We start from the raw sequence: 24,508 nt of genomic DNA, 5'->3' as shown, positions 1-24,508 counted from the left end.
GAAGTGATCGCTGGAATGAAGGTCGTCAATGACCTCCCAGTGAACAGAGTCGGTGAGGGCGGGAGAGCAGAAAGATAGGTCAATGGCTGAGAATGACCCAGTAGCAGCAGAGAAATGAGTTGGAGTACCTGTGTTGAGGATGCACAACACTTGAGATGTTAGGAGGCTCTCCAAAATTCGACCTCGAGTGCAAAGAGAAGTGGAGCCCCACAGCACATGATGGGCATTGAAGTCTCCCAGGAGGAGAAAGGGGCGGGGGAGTTGTTCGATAAGACCTGTGAGAGCGTCTAAGGTCATTGCATCCAGAGGGGGTAAATAAAGGGAGCAAACAGTAAGCCTTCGACGGGAATGAATTTCAACTGCAACTGCTTGCAGGTCAGTATCCAGGGGGAGAGCAGAGGAGTGGTGGTCATTATTGACAAACACGGCGACTCCGCCTTTGGCTCTGTCTCCAGTCAGGTCATCTTTACGATACAACGTATAGCCCCGGAGTACAGGAGCATCAGATTGTTTTAGATGTGTTTCCTGTAAACACAAGCACAGGGGGCGTTGCCGTGTTAGGAGGTGCAGTTCCTCCACATGTGCCCGGAATCCATTCATGTTCCACTGTATAATGGGAGCCATTGATCAGGGTGGGAGTACCTTCATTCTCACTTTCTGTCGGGGAGGAGAGCCCACAACAGGTGGAGGCTCAGGTTTGGGGCGAGATGATTGCCCCAGTCTGACATCAACCTCCATCGCCTCTGAAGAGGAGTCGAGAGAGACGTCAGAAAGAATGACGTCAACATCAGCAGACTGTAGAACTTCAGTCTCCTTGAGCGGTCGAGTCTTCACCTTTGGTTTGGGCTTCGATTTTCGGGCCTGAGGGGGCAGTGGAGCCAAAACCTCAGAAGCAGTAGGGGGTGTAGCAGCGCTGGGCATTGCACAAGATTGGACCTGGGAAGGGGCAGGAAGTTCCACGACGTCACCTACCACGGCCTGGTCAGAAGGCCGGGGAGGAGCAGCAGGCTTCACAGGAACAGCAGCAGCACACGTACATTGACAAACGCAGGTGCTAGTGCTGACAGTAGCAACCTCCGTTTGTGTAGCGGCATCAGTTTTCAAGACTGGCTGTTTCAGAACGGAAGAAAAGGAAGCAGCGAACGTGGGCGGCTGCAGGGACTTGTAAATTTTCTTTGCCTCACCGTACGGGATGCGTTTGGTGGTTTTAAGTTCCTGGATCTTCCGTTCCTCAAGGAAAACTCTACATTCCCTACTCCACACAGGGTGATCCCCAGAGCAGTTGACACACTTGGGAGGAGAGGAGCAACCAACTCCCTCATGGGCAGCTTTACCACAGTTCCCACATGTGGCTTCCCCTTTACAGCCGAGAGTAGTGTGTCCAAAGCGTTGGCATTTAAAACACCGCATGGGGTTGGGGTAATAAGGCCGTACACTGAGACGCAGGAAACCTGCCTTCACATGCTCGGGCAATTTGGTGCTGTTAAACGTAAGGATGAACGAGTCAGATTTCAGGAGAGCACCATCCACCCGTTTCATAACGTGTTGCACGTCGACAATTCCTTCCCGGGACCATTCAGCCTTCAGTTCGTCTAGGGGAATATCAACGAGATCTCTGCAAGTCACAACACCCTTGCTGTAGTTCAAGGTGTTGTGAAATTCAGTCTCAATCGCAAACTCCCCAAGAAATTGTGCCTTCTGAAGGTTCTGGACTTGCTGGAAGCTAGATGTTTCAACCAACAAGGTGCCATTTCGCAAGCGCTTTACAGATTTCAATGTACCAGCAATACCTTCTAAGCCTTTCTGGATGTAAAATGGCGAAACTTTTTCGAAACTCCCATCTTTTCTTTTAATTATAAGAAACACATTCTGCGAAGCAGCATGCATTCTGTTACTACCTGAATCAGGAGGACTGGCTACACGAGCCCTCTTGTGAGATTGGGTGTAAGAACCTACCAGCGGCCCACCCTTTCCGCTGGGAGGAGAAGAAGAAAACTTCGAGGGTTCCATCTCGGTCCCACGAGCAGCTAGGGAACTAGGAGTCCACCTAGACAGAGCCCCGCGTGCCTAGGTAAGCCTTATACAACTGAGGTGCGGCAGGCTCCCCAGAGGTTGCCCGCTAACGACTGTTCCACCTCAACAGCCATGCATCTCATCGGCGCGCAGCACACCTTGAGATTGAGGGGTTTTTTAGAGAGGTTTATTCCGTCCTCGCGATCCGGGCGGTCAAGCCAAGATCCCCATTCCCTGAGACACACAACGTTCCACCGCCGCGCCACACGGTGGTCGCTGAAGTATGCTCAGAGCTTACGGTGACAGGGGACTGGCGGCGCTTACCAGTCCCCAGCTCAGGAACCCCGGGGTCGCCAAGCCCGTACCCAGCAAATGAATGCTGAGCCCCTGGGGGGTTTCTTAAGTGATCTGAGTTGTTTCGCAACACCTAAGATATCTACTTATATGTCACTCATGCTAACAGCTGTTCTGATTTCAAATTCTGGAATATTTACTTCGTACTCTTTTGTGAAGGAATTCGGAAAACTGCATTTAGTAACTCCACTTTAGTGACACCATCATCGGTAACATTTCCATCGCTATCGCGCAGTGACTGTATTGACTATAATAGTTGACATCAAGTTCTCCATCTCTGTGGTTACATAGCGTTAAGACTGGCACAGGACATCTATCATTTCCGGACTTTCTACTTCATCTAGGCACACAAGAAGCTCAGCTAACCTATTTTGTTTCTCAGCCCCCAATATTCTGATGAAACAAACTCATTTTACTTCCCTAGAAACTGTTACATATATTATTGTCCTGTTCCAATTTCTTTCTAGTTGTTGGTTTATAACATGATTCTAACCTAAGAAATATGCCCCTCTGATTCCAGTAATGACAAGGGTACTGTAAGGAGCAGTCAAATGTAAATCGAACACCTGCCACAAGGGGCCATGGAATGGTTTCATTCAAAAGTAGTCACAACACACATTAAGACATTTATCCCCTGGGAGACTAGATAATCAACTCCTGATTTGCACAAAGCAGTTGGCTGCTGACGGATCCACAACTGTACCCACTACCGCATTTCGTTGTCCTTTAAAGAGACATCCTGCTTTGGATTTCTTTGGCAGCAGAGACGTGGAGTGTTTCCACTGTTGGCTTTGCCGTTTACCACAGGCTATCAGATGGAATCATCCTGTTGCACAATTACACCCATCCCACACTGCCAATCAGACGAATGCTACGCTTTAGCAATCTGGTTCCCAAGCACTGCAACATCTTCCATACAACTAGGATTTTTCAAAATGTGAGTTTTAAACCTTTGGCAACCTGAAGAAAGACAGGCATGGACTTTGGTTGCAGTCAGACGAGGATGTGCAAGAGTAGGTGTGGTTGTGGATCCGTCAGGAGCCAACCGTTTTCTATGAAACAGGAATTGACCATCTCTAGTGGGATATAGTCTTAACATGTGTGGGTCTTACTTTTAAATAGAACCATTCCACAGTCCTGTTGTGGCAGGTGCTTGATTTTTATTTGACTTCTCTCACATAACTATAATAATATTTGTATTACCTCCAAAGATAACTTTATATGAACAGATTAATTTGCATGGTGGATAGAGTTCTATACAGTAAATGTTAAAATGGGCAAAGTTAACATTTGACCATGAAAGTAAAGCAGCACTCACTGAATACCTCACATGTGAGTAATAACTGCTGAGTTTTAAGGAAAAGTCTGCAAGATTGAGGCATATGAAAGCCCAGGCCACCAAGATGTCACTACCACAAAATGCGAGGTTTTAACTGTGACGCTAATAGCAGGAGAGCGGAACTGGAATGATGGACAACATTATGAAGCTATGAGCAACATGTACACAGGAAAAAGTGGCCATACAAATGCTTCCCCTCACAGGCTACAAATATGATATTGAATTGTGACAATGTAATCCTTCCTAGAGTTTACATACCATCCTCCCCAGTGACAAAGAGTACTGGGACAATACTGTAAAATTATTTTTCCATGTCAACTTTTGTGCTCTCTCCAGTCACTCTGAACAATTTCAATCTTCAGTGTAAATTCTTCTCTGGGGGCAAGATGTAGCAGCCTCTCATTTGCTTCCACCAAGACCAATGACAAAGTTCTGCTGGAATTTGCCATCACAGCAGTAAATCATCAAATGTGGCTCTTGGAGCTATGCTGCCAGCTGACACTGCAGACTAGGTCCTCATAACCACTTCAGAAGTCTCTGACCGTCACAAGCTGGGCCTAACCACATCTAGTAAAGACGCCTGTTGACCTGCCCACAGGAAGCAGGCATTGGCACAGATCTGTTTGGGTGACACTGGCACAAAGAACTTAGCCCTCTGACATCTTGCTGTTTAAAGACAGGTTACTAGTAGTCTTATTTTGTCATATACAATACTGAATAAAGTGACTGAAGTTGTCATGGACTTCATTATTTGCTGGATTTCATCTCTTAGACCAGGGACTACAACTAACTGAGCTCGAGTGTGGACACCCCTGCTGAAGCTGCCATCACCACTTGAGCTCCACTGATGTAGTCACACGACACTACACCAGGTTGGCCTGAAATCACAGCCTGTAAGATCTGTAACTGTTCAGTTGACTGTTTCATGCTTGGGTATGACTACTGCTCTTTCAGAATCACTGTTCATGGGACCAGCGCAAATCATTGTTAAGTAAGGACCTAATGCACATGCAAATTCCATATGCAAGTTGTTGGCATCTCCAGGCCATTTTATCACGTATCTCTGCAGTGGTGTGGCAACTGATGGCAGCAAGATTAAGCATTTTCCCTTGTAAAAGAACATCTGCATGGAGAATTCAATATTCTGGCTTTTGTTATCCTTGTAGATAACCAATCTGTGCATAAAATCCAATGTACAGTCTATGGCCATACACTTCCCCTCTTCCCTCACACAGTTCAACAAAGCACTAATCCAATAACTTTATTAACTAACGTTTCCACATTCACCAGTCCTTTAATTATTTCCATTTGCATTATATCAGAGAATAATTTTCCTATCATGCTGCACAATCAGTACGAGCAGATTAGGAATAATCTAAACTATTATCGAATGTGTGAATCTTAGGGAACCTATGATTTGCTGTAGTCATTGGATGGTGCCTCATGATTTTTATACCTAAATTTGTTGCCACTCTAAGTTATCAAATGCTAATAGTATTTGGTAATGATTATTTCTGTTTTTAAACTTCTTTGCTGATTAAAATTATGCAACAGACTGGAATTCAGAGCCAGAATGTTGTCTTTTGCAGACAAAACTCTTACCAACTTAGCAATCCTCGCACAACTCACAACCCCCACCCACGACATCAATTCTGCCAGTACCTCCCCCTCCTGCTTCCCAGTTCATATCCTGGTCTGGCAAACAGTTTTAATCTGGCAAGTGCACACAGTGCTGCGGACTGAAAGATTCTGTCTGGATTATTTCACTTTTACCCAGTTTTTACTTTTTCCTATCAATTCCTGCAATGTTCTGCACTAGAGCACCCATATATCACCATCATTAAGTGAAACTGCTAATACAGGAAGACTGCCTGTCTGGGTGTAATGGCTTGCATTAACAATATCTGTTTAATGTGATAAATATTAAAACAATTGCATTGCACTTACGGCAGCTCTTCAACTTCTCATGAAAGGAATACTTATAATAATTACCATGCCCAAAACGCACAAAACGCACGAACTTACAATACCAGGTGTGTGTGTGTGTGTGTGTGTGTGTGTGTGTGTGTGTGTGTGTGTGTGACAACAGTTAATCATTTTCCGTCATGTGTTCATCTCCCTCTTACAGACTGGATTTCTGTACAATACAAATGAAACTTTTCTGCAACCAACAACCTTTAACAAAGAAACTAGTTTGCAAAGTGCAATATTTATACTATGCCTGTAACTTATGATTTATGTATACCAACCAACCTGTCATATCCCTCATCTTTAGAACTTCTCTTTTTATCCAAATGTTTCTTCTGTTCCACCAAATCACTGGCATACTTTGCTTTCTTCTTCATAAGCGTAAATTCCATTTCTTTGATCTCTTTTAGTTTCTGGTTGATATCGTTTTGAATTTCCAATAATTCAAGTTGAGTTGATGAACACTTAGGCACAATGTTTTTTATACGTCTGCCAATATAAGAAAACAGTGAGCACTAATTATAATACATCCCAGAGTAGTACCCAAATCACAAAATATTTCAATCGGTAGTCAACCCTGTACCCTAGCCATAATGCTAGTTGGTTCAAGTGAGAGAGAGCAAAAAATCTTTTGAGATGTGAATAAAGAAAAACACAAAATGGAAGCTTAGCACACCAACACTATGAACAAAAGATTTTTATAATTACCTCTAATGCTAAATTGAAAAATATACACAATGAGAAACAGCAAAATTTATTCCATATAGTTTACACTATAATGAAAACAAACTTTAAATCTTGTGTGTCCAAATGCTTGTTGACTATGACAGCTACAATTGCGAAAATAAATACAGAAATTAGTCAGCACTGAACTGAAAAACAGCTAAGACTCTTGATAAAGGCCAGGCCACAGTGTTACATTTTTCACCTCTCCATTGATTATTAAATATTATTCATGCATAGAATTAGGAACTGTACTCCTCAGAAACATCTGACTAGCCATGTGAGGCATAACATATCATCTCGATAAAGTGATGTGTTAACCATGCCATAAGCTGTACTGCAGGCAACCTTTGGGCGGCAAAATAACGGCACAGCAGCTTTTATTAATAACAACATGAGCACTTGTGAAGGAATGTCACGAGCAGCCAACGACACAAACTGGCAAAGTACCCACACAGTGTAACCAACTGAAATTACTCCAAGTAATGGATTAAGTCACTCAGATCAGACATTTCAAGTAACTTCCATAATATGAATTTGACCCTCACTACCCCAGAAGAAATAATGTCCATCATAAAATCTTTAAAATCAAAAACATCTAGTGGGTATGATGAAATATCAACAAAGTTGATTAAAGAATGTGATTCTGAGCTAAGTAACATATTAAGCGATCTGTGTAACCAGTCATTTATCAGTGGAATATTTCCTGAATGGTTGAAATATGCTGAAGTTAAGCCACTGTTTACGATGGAAAATAAAGAAATAGCATCAAATTTCCGTCCAATTTCACTGTTGCCAGCATTCTCAAAAATTTTAGAAAAAGTAATGTACAATTGGCTTTATAACCATCTTATCTCAGATAACATACTGTCAAAGTCACGGTTTGGATTCCTAAAGGGTTCTGATATTGGGAAGGCTATCTACACTTACAGTGAAAATGTGCTCAATTCATTTGACAAAAAATTGCAGGCAACTGGTATATATGGTGATCTGTCAAAGGCCTTTGACTGTGTAAATCACAATATCCTTTCAAATAAATCAGAATATTATAGTGTAACAGGAAATGCTGCAAAATGGTCCAAATCTTGCATCTCTGGCAGGAAAGAGACATGTATCAAGCTATCAGGCATCATCCAACTGGGAACTAATTACATGTGGGGTCCAACAAGGTTCCATTTTGGGGCTCTTACTTTTTCTTGTGTATATCAATGACCTTTCATCAGTAACATTACCAGATGCCAAGTTCTTTTTGTTTGCCGATGATACAAACATTGCAATAAATAGCAAATCAAGTGTAGTCTTAGAAAGATCAGCTAATAAAATATCTGTGGACATTAATCACTGGTTCCTAGCCAATTCTTTGTCACTAAACTTTGATAAAACACACTACATGCAGTTCAGAACTTGTAAGGGGTGTCCCACAAGTATATGACTAACATACAATGACAAGCAGATAGAAGAAATGGACAGTGTTGAATTCTTGGGATTACAGCTTGATAATAAATTCAACTGAGAGGAGCACACCACAGAACCAGTGAAGCGACTTAACTAATCTCTATTTGCAATGCGAATTGTGTCAGACATAGGGGATATAAAAATGAAAAAAGCTGGCATACTATGCTTACTTTCACTTCATAATGTCATATGCGATTATTTTTTGGGGTAATTCATCAAGCCAAGCTAAAGTTTTCCGGGCACGAAAACATGCAGTAAGAGTTATATGTGGTGTGAACTCAAGAACATCCTGCAGAAGCCTGTTTAGGGAACTAGGGATACTAACTACTGCTTCCCAATATATTTATACCTTAATGAAATTTGTCATTAAAAATGTATCACTTTTTCAAACCAACAGCTCAATTCATGGAAACAATACTAGAAATAAGAATAATCTTCACAATGATTTAAAGTCACTTAGTCTTTCACAAAAAGGTGTGCATTATTCAGTAACACACATTTTCAATAACTTGCCAGCAGCCATAAAAAGTTTAACAACCAATGAAATTCAGTTTAAGAGAAGCCTAAAGGATTTATTGGTGGCCAACTACTACTACTCCATTAATGAATTTATCAGTAAAACCAACTGATTTGTGTACATAATATATATGTACAGTGTAACTTCTGCACCATTTCAGTGCAGTAATGTGTTCATTGTAAATAAGTATTATAGTAGTTATATTACATGTTTATTACCTTATAAATAAATTAAAAAACTTTATTTTAAATTCAGTGCATTAGTATTTGTAAGATGACTTTCATATATTGTTCATTAAAAAATGATGATCATTCCACTTGGGACCTGTGGAATGGTACATTAGCTTATTTGTTTCAGTTGTAAATATTTGTCATGTATTGTTGTTTTTCTGACATGTTCTACATCCTGGAGGACCTTCTCACTACAGATCAATTGGAATGAAAGTAAATCTAATCTAATCTACGCAGACAGAAAACCGAAAGGTCATAGTTAAACCCCATACTATTGACCTCTCAGGGAGTAGGGGCACAGTGAAACTACAAACATGTTTCGTAAGATTTGACGAACAAGGTGACATCAAGGATGATCTGTATCAGCATGAGTTAGATACAACGAATAATATCCAGGATGAACAAGTACAAGCAATAAATAAGGTGAAAATATTTAACATTGACACACAGTTAATTTTAGATACAGGTTCAACTACCAACCTAATGTCAAATGCATTTTTCTGTTAACTAAAGAAGAGAGGCAAATTTCCAACATTTCCTGTCCAAAATTGCTAGGTGCAAACTGCTACAGGCAGTAAGATTAAATTGGTAAAACATCAGGCACTTATTCCATTACAAATTGCACATTTTACAGTAAAGTGCAATTTTCTTATAATTGGCAAACTTATAGTTAACTGTCTTATTGCCATGGACACATTTAGAACATACAAAACACAGACTGACATAGGTAAAGGTAAATGCCACTTTTATGTAAAGGATCAGATTTTTTTTCTATTGATTTAGTCAAACATTTGATAAAAGTAACAAAAACAAACCAGAGTCAAATGTAATAGTACAGTCTTCCTTTCGAACTGTATATTTCACAAACAAATTTGACTCTGAACAAGAAGCACACATTGATAATGAAACATTCTGTTTTATAAATTATAGAACACAGCAATCAGTAATTCTTTTTCACAGTTTTTTTTTATGAAAATCCAGATATTGGCTAGTGCCTAGTTATTATCAATGCACTATTTTCTAGTATCGATGCATGTAAGTTCCCTGTTGTTCGGGTGTCACTCACAGTTCTGCGATTGATGCCCGAACAACACGGAACTCACATGCATTGAGATTAGAAAATAGTGCATTGATAATGACTAGGCACTATCCAAAATCTGGATTTGCGTAATAAAACCTGCAAAAAAAAGGACAACTGATTGCTGCTCTCTATAATTTATAAATCATATAACAGTCACTCAGTGCAACCATTTTCCGAATGGAAGGTAACCTGAGAAACATTTTGTGTAATGTCATATCCTATTTCATGGACAAAACGAGATGCAGTAAGGGAAGAGATCAAACATATGACTAAAAGAGGAATTATACAACCTTCCTTCATTTTCACCCTATTCTAGTACTATATTATCAGTAAGTAAACCAGACAGATATCTAAGATTAGTTCTCGGTGACAAAGATTTTACGACCAGTACGCATAAGACAGACCAGACAACTTTGGACGAACAGCTTTTAAAGTTTTACAATACCAAATACTGCAGTACACTCTACCTCAAGGCGTCCTGCTAGCAAATAAAGCTCCATGAAGAAAGACGAAAATATACATTATTTGTTTGTGGTGGCAGAAGTTACGAATTCCGTGTTCTACCTTTTGGACTGAACATTAGCGCAGGCATGTTTATATCTGCACTGGACAAGGTCTTAGGACAAGAATTGCTTAGCAAAGTCACTGTTTTCTGGGCTGCTATGTCCTAGAATTCATTTGGTGTACCTTAGTAATAAGAAAAATGCAAAGCTTTACTCACCACACACTGTGATGGAGAAGAAACAAATGGAACTGATTACAGTAATACTGCCACTGTCTCATGGGACTAGGAAAACAAAATGCCAGGACAGTTCTGAACCTGCTTGGCAGGTAACCCACAGTTACCATTCACAACCAGATAATAAGCATTGGCCAACTTACTGACAACAAGGTGAGAGATGATATAACAACATGATATAAGCTTTGTTCATTTAAGCTAAAAATGTCTATGTCTAAGTTTTGTCACAAAGTTGTACCTTCGTAACATCAATTAAAGTCACAGTCTATGGGACTGGTCATCTTCAACTCTTGTCAACATAAAATCACCAACTACAAAGCTTATTGCACCACTAAGGCGGCCACCAGAAAAGCCCTATCTCAGCCAAAGCTCAAAGCATTTTTATCTGCACAATGGTCTTGGACCCCCTATTTATAATTTCAACAACTGTGGCATCAGACAAGTCACGTTTATAATATTTACACTTTTTGTAATACTGATAATATCTTGTCCTACCCTGGTTTCTCCAGTAGAAATTCTTCCCTAACACTTCTTGAAATAATTTTACCATTTTCAAAAAAATATATATATTTCTTGATGGTGGACTACTTTTCCTATCCCTGCCTTTAGGGTCTGAGATGAGTCCAACTGCTTGTTGATGGAGAGGGGGGGGGGGCTGTCTGTCCTCACAAACTGTGTCTTAATCTTAGATTTTCCAGTTGTTTCCTTCTGCCAAGACTTCAGAACCCTTCCTCTGCCTCACTCTAGCCTCATCCTGTGTGTGCTGCATCTCAGTAGACCTTCATCTGCCTTCCACGCTACAACAGTTGTACTTGGCTAGCATGTGACCCAGCCAATTTGGATGCCAGTGCTCCATTACAATTAAATTATCTGCTGACACAAACATTGGATAACAAGGTGGTTTGTGCCCAACAATCTCATTTTTGATACAGAACACCATGATAATTTCCATGATCGTTCTTTCTTGTACTCTACTTAACTGTGTAACTTAAGCAGTCATGAATAAGTGCGGTCACTGAGATAGCAGATTGCTGCTTTATCTCACCCTGCCTCCATTGGTATCTAGATCCAGGAGTTTTTAAAGTCAGCACCTAGAGAGCAATTTTCTTGCACAGCTGCCAGTTTTCTCCACCATATACCCTCTTATTCTTAAGTAAAATTCTGAAAATTAGATAGCTTGACGTTCTGAATTATTTTTAGCGCTTCTTTGGTTGTTTATATTTTGTTTATATATAAAATTAATTTACTGATATTACAAGACAAACACACAAAAACCAACATAAATACAGTAAAAAATAAATAAAGACCCTTAAATGCTAGATACAAATACAAAACCAATTCAAAATTTTATAGCACTACACACTTCTTTAGGCCATTTACTACTTTACTCATTAAACACTCAATCTCTCTTTTTACAACTATCCGAGCACACAGCCTGAGAACACTAATTCTCTTATCCGTGGCAATGTTGGTGTCATATAGAAGCAGTTGGGATGGGACACTTTGGTAGTGAGAGCCTCCAAAAAATATGGCATAGGAAAGGGTTATTTTGCTCGAACAAATGGTGTGATGACATCACATTGCAGACATCAGTGCCAGTCCATAAGCTTTCTCTCTCTCTCTCTCTCTCTCTCTCTCTCTCTCTCTCTCTCTCTCTCAGGTGTGTGCTGTGTTCACAAACCTCTTAACAAGGCCATGCAGTGGTGTCCTAACACCACCAAGTGCTGACAATGATTTGTTGTGGCCTTGACTCATTCTACTTGCTGTGACTGCTTAGCTATGATATTGTCATAGTTCTATTTGTAGGAATCTTGAAAGGATTTGAATGCTCCCATTACTCTTTACAAGCTCCTACCTAAAAATGGCTATAAAACTAAATTTTTTTGACCTCAGTCCTTCAAATATTTTGATAGAATCTTAACACTAATAGACACATATTTCTCGCACTCATGGTTGCCAAGTCTCATCGCTTCGTATCTCTATGATTACATAGAATTATACACATCAATTGTTTTAATGCTCAATGCTGCCTGGTGTCTCAGCCTTGTTTTCATAGTAATAGCCACCATTTATACAGTTGTTTGTTACTGATTCTTTCTCACTTTAGCATCTATTTGTTGCAATACATATACCATTCGGTCTTTTACTTTCACTTCTTACCTTGTTTGTTCTCAACAGAAACTTTACCACACTTTATGACACATACCTTTTTAACATCATTCATAACCAATGGTCCCCTGCCACTGCTGTCACCATCTTAGATCAGCCAGTTTTCTGTATAACTTATCCCTTTAGGTTGTCCTACCCATGTACATACTCCAATCACCTTACAATGACTTACGGACATACGGATGTCAGTCAGTCAGATCAACACCGAACATTGTATATCGACCGAGTATCAACCAAAGCTCCGATATAGTTTGTGCTATGTGCTGTCGTCCAGTAGAATGTGCGTAAACAGTAAGTTTACCAACAGAGCACAGGAAAAGCATAGCTGTGAACCTCCATCACGTAGAGCCAGTAGGGTGTTTGTTCGTTGTCACAAGGATACCAGGTTCGAGCCTGCTCATGCCAATTTTTGTACTGTAACAGGAGTGAAGTTGGTGTATAGGACATGTTCCCGACATGTATAAGAACTGTTCAGAATTTATAGCAATGTTTTATTGGCAGTCCACTTTCACTTCATTTATTTGGAAGTAGGAAACCTATAAAGTGCATCTACAGTTTCACAGAATAAACAAACAATCAGAAAAGATAAATAAAGAAACAATTGCAGCACATGCCAAAGTTTTAATAGTATGAAGAAGAAATCACTAGCCACATGGATAAGTGGATGAGCCATGACAAAAATTGTCCTCATACTTCCATGGGTGACAGCAGCTACACCAACCAACCCAAAACATTCAAGTTGACCAAGAGGTTAAAAAGTAGTAAAGGAACTCTGAAACCCTTGTTGTGAACCATGGTGATGCCACGCAGTATTGTATGCTTCACGCGAATCATGAAAAACAGTGATATGGTGTTCGTGCTTGGCAAAAGGTTGTCAGATGGCTATTTTAAACTGGACCAGGGAGACCACGTATGAACTGCCGTTCCTGGAAGCAACATTGCTATCAGTATAAAAGGCCTTGTGATTCAAAGTTCCCACAAAATCACAGTACACTATTATTTCAAGCAACATTCATCAGACTTGTGACTAAGCAGGCTAGGATATTTATATTTCCCCTCTTGTTTTGCCATCTGCCTCCTTAAAATTCATTTCTTCAATTTTACCTAATTACCATTAACATATGTGAATATTATCTGCATTTTCATAAAAGAGAAAGGTTGGCCTTAAGTTTTAAAGAATATGACACCAGATCTAATTTTGTGCTTAGTTTTAGGTATGTAATCGATTTTCTAATTTATTTCGACGATTCCTAGGTAGTATCTTTTGTTATGGGTTGAAATCAGTAATTGTTTTGTAACTTAAATTCTATTGTTGACTTATACACAAATATCAATTCTGTACTAATTATAAACATTTGGAAGACTAAATACTAGTAATCTTAAAGGATATATTGGGTTCTATTCAAAAACACGTTAGCAAAGCCAGCCCTTAATTAATTCTGAAGTAATTAACACTTTTGTCGAAAGTATTGTTTGCTTAACTATATTTGTTGATGTCAAGATTTAAACAAATAATTCGGCTTAACTCTTCTAGTAGAAGAAACTGTTAAAAAGATGAAATTTTTCGATGTATTCAGTTAATTTAATGAGTTACGTTTTAATTGTAATTTCTCTAAATTTAACTTTGTAGAATGTGTAGTTTCAGTACCTATTATTGCGATAATATATAAGGACCCGATTTTCGGTCATGAGACCGTCACCTCATGACCGAGTTTCAGACGAGGAACCTGTGTTGGTTAGAACGACAACAACGCATCAACTTAGCAGCAGCAGCAGTGATACACCAATAGACCATGTGTTAAAGCAATGACAGAGCATCGCTTCTTGAAAAAAGTAATGTAAATCAACTTAGCGATATGTAACTACAATGGAACCGCTATACGTGCCCATAGAATGGTAATTACTATTATCTTTGTATCGTAGTGTGTAAGAAAGAGATTTCGTTGTTTCACGCTTTTGTCTTCTCCTTTGTCTTCTGCATCTGGTTGGTTCGGATGTCCTATCTGACGGTCGCATATAGATCATGGTCTGTAAATAATTATTTCAATCATATGTAGTGTCTTGATCATTTTTGTTAAATAAATATGCAAATAGCTTGGTAGTATGTGTTCTTTTGGTAGTAGCAAAAAGTACCTTCTCTGACCCATAATTATCATTTATGTAATAACTAAATGTTACCCTGGTCATTTTGTGTAAGTCCATTGTTGCATCGACGCCATTAGTGTTTAAAATGATAAAACTATTTTAATAATCAGGGAGAACCGATAGAGGTACTCAAGGTACCCTCCACCACACACACACACACACACACACACACACACACACACACACACACACACACACACACACAGTCAGGTGGCTTGCAGAGTATGGATGTAGATGTAGATGAGTGGGGACTGTTTAATAAAGGTAAGGGCTTGGGAAATTGCCATCAATTAAGCAGTAAACACCCCACATGTAGGTGGCAGGAGATGATTTTCTGTGCCAACAGAGGACATGAAGGCATATCCCACATGATCAGCAGATTTACAGCCATCAGTGTCAAAAACAACAGCATCTCGAAACTCCCATAAAATTTGGCGGAAAAAACAACGGAACGCCATCAGGGGAATGGAATCTTTCGGACCTCGGTGGAGATCCATCCGAATTCGGGGCCAAGGAACTAACCAAGGAGGGTGTTTGGGAGGGAACGTGGGAGACAGGACAAAGAAGGAAGCTGAAAATCTCAGTGAAGAGACACAAGGTGGAGCCCAACTGGTAAACCCGCCTGAGGGCAGAAATCAGGTGTGCGACGTCCACGGTCTAGGAACAGGATAGAATAGGAAGGATGATTGGGGAGGAATGGACAGCGATTGCATAAGAAACCAGGAGCTGGAACCACCGAACAGAAAGAGGGGGAAGGGGGGGGGGGAGAAGATCCCAGCTTCAATCAGGAGACTATCAACAGGGCTAGTACGGAAGGCACCGGCGGCCAAATGGATACCATGATGGTGCACCGGATCCAGGAGCAACCGAACCAGAAACTTTACAACCATAGTCAAAGCACTAAAGCCCTATAAAGGCGGAGATGGATGGAGCGGTCCGCACCCCAAGAGATGTGGGCAAGGAAGCGAAGGACAGTGAGTTTATGGAAACATCCTACCTTCAGAAGTCTGATATGAGGCAGTCAAGTGAGTTTGTTGTCGAAAAGAAGACCCAGGAAACAAAACTGTGGGACCACAGGTAATCGTTGGGCATCAAGACAGAGCTCGGGATCGGGGTGGATCGTAGTACAGCAACAGAAGTGGACCACCCGCGATTTTAAAGGAGAGATTTGAAACCCATGTGAGAGGGTCCATGCAGAGGCACGCCATATAGCTCCCTGGAGCTGACGCTCTGCAGAGGCCATCAAAGAGGAACCAACCGAAATGCAGAAATCATCCACATACAGAGCAGGGGGTGACCAAAGGACCAACAGAGGCCACAAGTCCATCTATAGCAATGAGGAAAAGAAGTAAACTCAATACAGAACCCTGTGGGATGTCATTCTCCTGGGTCATGGAGAACTAAAAACAGTACCTACCCGAACCCTGAATGACCGATGGAACAGGAACTGGCAGGTAAAAGTCGGGAGTGGGCCCCGAAGTGTAATTAAGATGTGACGGCACCAAGCCGTGTCATATGCCTTGCAAAGGTCGAAAAATACTGCAACCAAATGGCGGCGCTGGGAAAAACTCTGCCGAACTAGGGATTCCACGCGAAGTAAATGATTGATTGGAGACTGTCCCTCTCGGAAGCCACACTAATAAGGGGACAATGTATCCCAAGATTCGAGGGCCCAATTGAGCCGACAGGCTACCATCCTTTCAAGTAACTTGCAAACATTTGGCCGATAGCTTTCAACAAACAGGGGGTCCTTACCAGACTTAAGGACAGGAACCACGATGCTATCCCTCCACTGAGAAGGGAAGCACCGTGGAGCCAAATACAATTAAACACCCGGAGATGTTGCCGTTGTGGAGCACTGAGATGTTGAAGCAGTTGGTTATGAATGGAGTCTGTGCCAGGGGCCATATCATGAGAAGAAGAAAATGCGGAAAGAAGTTCCCATTCAGTAAAAGGTTCGTGGGAAGATTCTGACAAGGGGTAAAACAAAAGGCGGAAGCTTCGGCCCGCTGTTTCTGGTGAAGGAAAGTAGCTGGATAGGAAGCTGATCCTGTTGCAGAATGGGTCGCAAGATGTTTCGCGACAATCAACGGGTCCGTGCAAAACCCATCCAGGAGATGGGGAAGGCCCCTGACATAGTGACAGTAGAACCGAAGGAAGAAACAAAGCTTTCCCAACATACCCGTTTGCTCTGTTTGATTAAGTAACGGGCTTTAGCACAAAGGTGTTTAAAGGTAATAAGGTTGGCAACAGATGGGTGCAACATGCAGCAAAAGGGAAGAAAAGACCAGTGAAATGGAAACTAACACTGGAAAAAGAAGAAGATGCTGATAATCCATCATATGGGGGCAGGAATGTATTAAAAAACTTTGGAAGCCATTTCCCGTAATGTTAAAATTTTCATCTTTGAGGAACATTTTCTCAAAAACTGCTAACAGTATATCAATGAAATTTATACACAATATTGTTTACTTCTTTTCCTTCATTTTTATAAGCAATTGTAAAAAAAAATTGTATAATTCAAGAGTTATACAAGAAAAAGTGCAAAATTTTAGAGAAAAAATAAGCATCCGTTTAAAAAAATTGTAAAACAAAAACAAATAAATAGTTATTAACATGGCATTATAACTTTGTAGAGAAATATTCACTGAACATGTGGTCCAAACTTCACAGCAATATGTTTAATGGTTTTAGACAAAATGTTCCTTCTATTGGCTAAAATTAACATGGAGGAGATGGATCGTTCCAGCTCCCCTTAAGAAGGGCAGTTAGGGCAGCAGGTGTACGAGTCCTGTCAGGAGAAAGTAAAAGATTGCAAACCGTGACCTCGGAGTCCAGGTGGACCCTAACAGCAACTGCTTCCGATGTCGTTTGAAGATGAATCCAAATGCTAGCAATGTCCGTACGGACCAACGTACAAACGCCACCAGAGGCCCGCAGGGGGCCAACCCAATTTAGACAGAGAACACGGAACCTACAGAAGAATCGGTGAGTGATCAACAATAAAATGAGATTCCTGTAGAACAACATAAGCTGCAGAGTAAGACGAAATAAGGGATTTCAACTCCGGAAGTTGATGGTAATATCTATTACAATTCCATTGGATAACCACAAAACGATGACTAAAATGGGGTTGAACAGGCTAAAGCCAGTCATACCCCTGGGTCACCACCCGTCACCAACAAGGAGGTGGTGACACCCATGAACAACAGGTCAGAATCAGGGTGCGAAGGTGGGGATGGGACCTCTGGTGATACCAGAGGCTCCTTGTCCCGAGACTTACGTTTCTTCTTCTTTTCTGTTTGAGACTGAGGAGGGCTGTGGGGCATAAACGAGCCAGCTGCAGCAAGATCTGGAACAGAAAGAGATCGGGCAATTTGGGTGCCCACAGACCGTGGTTCTCGTGGTCGTTGTGTGGCAGCAGACCTTCGGCCTGGAAGGTGCTGGGAAGGGGTATCGCAGGAGGGGCACCCTTGACCGGCAGACGCCGAAGAAGTGGAACACTTCTCTGGCTGCGGAGGGGGAGTCACACCCTTAGGGGAGGGTTTGGGAGCCGCAGGGGAGGGGGGGCAGGATAGGGGTTTGGGACTGGGGTAAGGGAGGGGAAGGGAGGGGTGAAGATTTAACTAAAGCAGATTTAGACGTCATGGACACAGGGTGAAGACATGCATACTTCTTACGAGCCTCAGTGTAGGTTAGACAATCAAGGGACTTATACTCCTGTATCTTGGGCAATCAGGTGAACGTTGAAATATGTTATCCCGGCTGAGCCCCCAGTTGAAATATGGTATCCCGGCTGAGACACAAAGTTGAAATACGCTCACTAATTTTTATTTACTTTAATTTGGCTTTTTTCGTGACAGTACCTTTTCCGTTAGATGTTTACAAGGCGATATTGGTCTTGGCTTCAGTTGTCTAGTGGAAGTATGATTCCACAATGCATCTTTGTCGGCTGCAGAAATGACCTGGTTCAATGTGTTTGCCTCATTTTTGGTGCTTCAAATACCATTTCTTCGAATGTGGTTTCTTCTTAAAGTTTATATAAAAAAATAGTAACATAATTCAAAATTATTTATGACGGCGACCTGCACATTGTTCTACTGTCAACACACACAAAGAGTTAACTGCCGACTGACTATAGTCACAGACGACTCCAGCGTCAAAGACATTTTACACAACACACAAGCTTCCACTTGTAATCAGTCTCTTTGCTATTCTTCGACACATTTACTAATAGTAATCAATATGCTTTCACTCACAAAAATATAAGTAAATTAACATATAATAAGGCAAATTATAATAAAAATAATTCTGACAAAAAATATAAGAAAACATTTACAATTTGGTATCGACAAATCCGGTAGAAAATAACACATCTCCCAGATCCATTACAACTGCTCCCCAGGGCTTTTGTTGTTATGAACATATACAACAAAACCCCGACCACTCTCAGTAATGGATCTGTATTACACAATTAGTACATTAATGATGCAGTCTGATAACCTCTTCCAAATTTGGACTCTTTGAATCTGTGGATTTGTTACTGGCTGTTGTTGCAATGATTCTTCCCCATCAATCTCATACACAAAAAATTCAAGTAAAGAAATTATTTGACATGACAAATATACATGGTATAAAACATACATGAGAAATATTCTAACATACAGCATACAGATTGAAAATAATAGAAAGGTAAAACTCATTTCCTAGAATAAGATTTAAATTTTTTTTAATATTAATGTTAATTTCATTATGCTTACATATTGTACAGTAAAAATGATACTCGACATATATAGTGTAGTGTTTTTTTTATATATTTGCCTTTTGTATATTTTTACTTCTGATTTTCTTTTTTTGAATTTTTTACTCATGCTTTTTTGTATATTTTTTTGCTTACGATTTTCTTTTTAAAAAATTTTTTTACATTTCTTTTACTCATGGTTTTTTTATTTTGTATTTTTTTGCTTAGGATTTTCTTCTTTTAGTACAGCTAAAGATACATCAGTATTATCTAAATTTTTTGCAATTATTTATGTACACTTGCCTCTCTACTACAATATTACTACAAGTCACATTCTTGTGAAGAGTACTTTCGCTCCCCACAACATTTGTGTAAACAACAATAAATTGCTCATATATCATGAGGCTTTATCTAAAATTGTTTTTGAAACTTATACCTTTGCATGCATGTCCTCACATGCATGCCTTCACCCACAGGGAAGACTTAGCTTCCAAAAATTAAAAAAAAATTCAGAAATTCTCACTAGGGAGACTTTTTTTTTGTAAAAAAGTAAAAATAAATCTTTCTCTCATTCTCTGTTACAACAGTGTTTGTTCGTCAGTTTCAATTAACATGCAACTTCAAATTATTAATTTATACATGCAAATATACATACTTGGTTGTACAGGTAGTTTTGTTCTAACAAGCATATTCCAGTGGAGGACTTTTGTTTTAGATGAAAATAGGTTATTTAAATTTTGAAATTATAATTTCTGTTTATATAGTTTCAAAGAGACAACATTCCTGAGACAAAATAATTTCTTTGACTTAGGATACACCAAACGATAAGCATTAGGGTGTGGATTTTCTATGACTTCAAAAGGCCCAATATAGATATCAAAGAATTTTTTAATTTCTGAAGTTAACATTTTTGATTTTTCATGAGATTTGACCAGAACAAGATCCCCAATTTTGAAAGTGGTTAATTTTACCCTATTGTTATGTCTTCTATTCCTCTTTTCACCTTGTTTCCTCATAGTTTCCCTGACAATATCTTCTCTCTCTTGCATAGTTAAAGGTGTACATTTAGGAAATTCAGTAAGTTCTGATATAAGTTTTGGAGGTCTAATATTAAACATAATCTCATACGGTGAAAATCCTGTGGAACTATGTTGTAGGCTATTCATAATATCTTCAAAATTTCGAATGTGCTCAAACCAGGTTAGATGTTTATGGCTACAATAGGTTCTACAAAGTCTCCCAATTTCCCTCATATATCTTCTGCAGGATTGGTGGATGGAAATAAACAGATATAAGTATATGCTTCAATTTTGATCTTTCAATAAACTTTTTCCAAATTTTAGAGGTGAACTGTGAACCATTATCTGATAATATAGCTTTTGGTTTACCCACCTGTGCGAAATAATCCCTTTCAATTTTTATTATAATTTCATGGCTAGTAGCTTTTTTCACTGGATATAGTTTAATTAATTTTGAAAATACATCTACCATAGCAAATATGTAACAGTGACCACCTTTACTCTTTGGTAACATTCCATATAAGTCCACTGCGATAATATCTAAAGGTTTTTCCGGAATAATGTTTTGCATCTCTCCACCACATCTCTGATTGCTCACTTTAACTCTCTGACATTTGTCACAGGTTGCCAATTCTTTTCTTACCTTCTTTCCAATATTGTAAAAACAAACATTTTCTTGTATCTTTTGAATGCACTTCTGTATCCCACAATGACCAAAACTTTCATGCATGTAAATGATCAGCTTATCGGCATCTGCCTCTGGCCAACACAGTTTCCAATTATCAGAATCTACATCTGTTCTCCGAAATAAAATCCCCTTATGTAATTTGTAAAATTTATCAAGTTTCTCATACCCCTTCTTACCTAAACATTCTTTGATTAATTTCCAACTCTGATCCAAATTCCGATTTTTTCTAATTTTGTTACACATAGCTCTAATTGCTTTCTCATTTTCCACCCATTTCAAGTATCTAATTTTAAATTGCTTTTCCTCCTCTTGTTCAAAAATCTCTTCTCTCCCAATTGGTAATCAGCTACTACATTCTCAGAACCTTTTGTGTGTTTGATTTCAACGTCAAACTGTTGCAGAAATATTGCCCATCTGGTCAATCTACTGTGGTAAAATTTGCACTCTTGTAAGTAACTCAATGCTTTGTGATCCGAAAATACTACGGTTTTACAGTGGCGGTCGAAATAATAGAGCCACCTGGCAAAGGTTTGGAATAAAGTGCACATTTATTACTAGACATGTTTGAACTATGATGGAAACCATTACAACCGAGTCACATTGTACTATAGTCAGTTATATAGATAACACAACACAAAATAATCAGTAATAATCAATAATATTCAAAAGAATACCAGACCACAGGGTCAAAACAATAGAGCCAATTGAAACAAATATATTGTACTTGATCTCAGTCTTATGAAACGTACAGGAACAGTCTTTTTTGCATAGGACTGCATTAGTACTTCGTGGGGTAACCCTTATTTTTGAGGATTGCCCTGCACCTCTTACCCATAGAGTCTACTAAACGCCTGCATTCGTCACTACTGATCGCATACCAGGCTCTCTGGATTTCTTCCCACAGTTTTTCTGAAGATGTAGCTTTTGAGCGGTCAATTCTCTTGTCTAAGATCTCCCATAAGTTCTCAATGGGTGATGCGTCAGGGGACTGAGGTGGCCACTCTAATACTTCGATATTGTGCTCTTGAACAAACTGCCTTATGATCCTTGCAGTATGCTTTGGATCGTTATCGTGCTGAAATTTCCATTTCAGCGGCATTTCCTCTTCAGCATAAGGCAGCATCACATTTGCCAAGATGTCTTTGTACATTTCTGCGTTCATTATGCCGTTGATACGGTGTATTGGACCAATGCCGTACCACGAAAAACATCCCCATACCATAACACTTCCACCACCGTATTTCACAGTTTTTAAAGTGTACTTGGGATTAAATTCCTGGTTTGGTGGGCGGCGCACATAGACTTTTCCGTCCGAGGCAAACCTATTAAACTTGGATTCATCGGACCAAAGGATGTTCCTCCACCAAGTATTAGGTTTTTGTTCATTTCTCCGGGCAAAGGCTAACCTTTTCCGAACATTAGCTTGTGAAACATGTGGCTTCTTTCTTGCAATGCGCCCATTCAATTTTGCAGATCTCAGTCGTCTTTGAATCGTTGAGGTTGATGGTTGAACATCATGTTCGTCGCTAAACAAAATGGCTTTCAGTCGTGGTGTTGACAAAAATGGGTCTTTCTTCACTTCCCTAGTGATGAGTCTGTCTACGCGAGGAGTAGTTACACGAGGTCGCCCCCCTGTTCTCCACCTGCGGCTTTGTTTGTTTTGACCGTCTCATGGCGTTCTGGACTCGTTTTCGCGAAACGTGCAAGACATTGGCTATTTTATTCATGGACATCCCACTTTTGAACATCCGGAACATTACTATACGCTCATCTTCACTGGTATGCTTTGCTCTGCCCATCTAGACGAATGTAAACAAAACCACACGTCAATTTACATACAAAACAACTGCATAAAAATCAATTTAAAGGCACATGTGTAAAGCGGCTCTATTATTTTGACCCATAAGATTCTTACCTTTATGCCTCTTTTCACACGTCTAGCTCAAACGCTTCCTTTCGGACGACTAACGATAGCAGCAACGTCTTCCCTGATGTTGTCTACAAGGGACTGACAACACGGCACTCGTGGCGATTTCGCGAACTAATAGATATCCTAGTTCTTAATCTCGTCAATAGAGGTGGCTCTATTATTTCGACCGCCACTGTATGTCCAATAAGGTAAATTCTAAATTTTGTAAAAGCCCAATGAATTGCCGGAAGTTCCTTCTCTGTGACTGTATAATTTTTTTCATGCTTGAGCAACATTCTGCTTGCAAATGCTATGGTACAATGTATCTTAACTCCATTCTCTACTCTTTCTTGAAATAACTCTGCTCCAAGCCCATAATTACTGCTATCAGTGTTCAAACAAAATGGTAAATTAAAATCATGTCTGTGTAATAAGTGTTGCTTCCTCAACTCTTGCTTAATTTTATCAAACTCTTCCTGACAACTTTTATCCCAAACCCAAACAGTGTTTTTCTTAAGTAACTGACTTAAACATGGTGCATTCAGACTCTGATCACTTATGTGTTTTCGGTAATAACTGCATAACCCAAAGAACGACTTTAATTGTTTTTTAGTCTTAGGAATAGGAATTTCTGAAATTGCTTTAATTTTTTCTGGATCTGCCAAAATTCCCTTGTCTGTGACATGAACCAAAAATTTTAATTCAGAAACTGCAAATTTACATTTATCTAATTTCAATGTCATCCCCCCTTTTCTAAGTTTTTCACAAACTGACTTTAAAATCGAAAAATGTTCCTCCCAATTTTGCCCTGTAACCAAAATGTCATCTACATAAATTATCAGTTTAGACGCAAGTTCTTGCCCCAGTACATGATCCAAAGCTCTTATAAATTCAGAAACAGAAGAATTTAACCCAATATTGGTAACTCTTACCATTGTACAAGAAAGCAGTCAATTTCCTAGAATTAACCGAAAGTGGTACCTGATGAAAACCCGAAGTTAGATCCAAACTTGACATATATTTTATATCTGTAACTTTATAGAGTAACTCATCAATATTTTCGGGGTGGTCTGTCTGTCTGAACAAAATTTTGTTTAAGTGTCTAGAGTCCAAAACCAATCTTACTCCACCATCTTTTTTCGAAACTACTACTAGAGGATTATTATATGCACTGGTACTCCTTTCTATTATATTACATCCTTCCATCTTTTTTAGCTCTCTCTCAACAGCAGGTCTTTTTGATATTGCAATACTGTATGGTTTTATGAAAAATGGTTCATGAGGTTTTACCTGAAGCTCACACTGATAACCCTTTGCCCTACCAGGTATGTCACTGAAAACATCACTGTATTCCCACAGCAGATTTTCTAACTGTTGTTTTTGCTCCCCAGATAAATTTTGTGTTTCTGAAATTTTCA

The 24,508-nt window shown here is 39.7% G+C and overlaps 1 protein-coding gene across 2 annotated transcripts in view; it reads right to left on the bottom strand.

Annotated features, from left to right (window-relative positions):
• Positions 1-24,508, bottom strand: part of LOC126259532 (uncharacterized) — a 125,927-nt gene that overhangs the window by 65,392 nt on the left and 36,027 nt on the right. For both annotated transcript variants that reach the window (XM_049956398.1, XM_049956399.1), the window contains exon 4: positions 5,960-6,163. In XM_049956398.1, coding sequence (XP_049812355.1) covers positions 5,960-6,163 — 204 coding nt within the window. The remainder of the gene's footprint in view (positions 1-5,959; positions 6,164-24,508) is intronic.

Source organism: Schistocerca nitens, chromosome 5 (genome assembly GCF_023898315.1).
Source record: "Schistocerca nitens isolate TAMUIC-IGC-003100 chromosome 5, iqSchNite1.1, whole genome shotgun sequence".
In the NCBI taxonomy this organism is placed as follows: Eukaryota; Metazoa; Arthropoda; class Insecta; order Orthoptera; family Acrididae; genus Schistocerca; species Schistocerca nitens.
The sequence above is the reverse complement of the archived record's forward strand: the minus strand, read 5'-3'. Positions and strand labels throughout refer to the sequence as shown.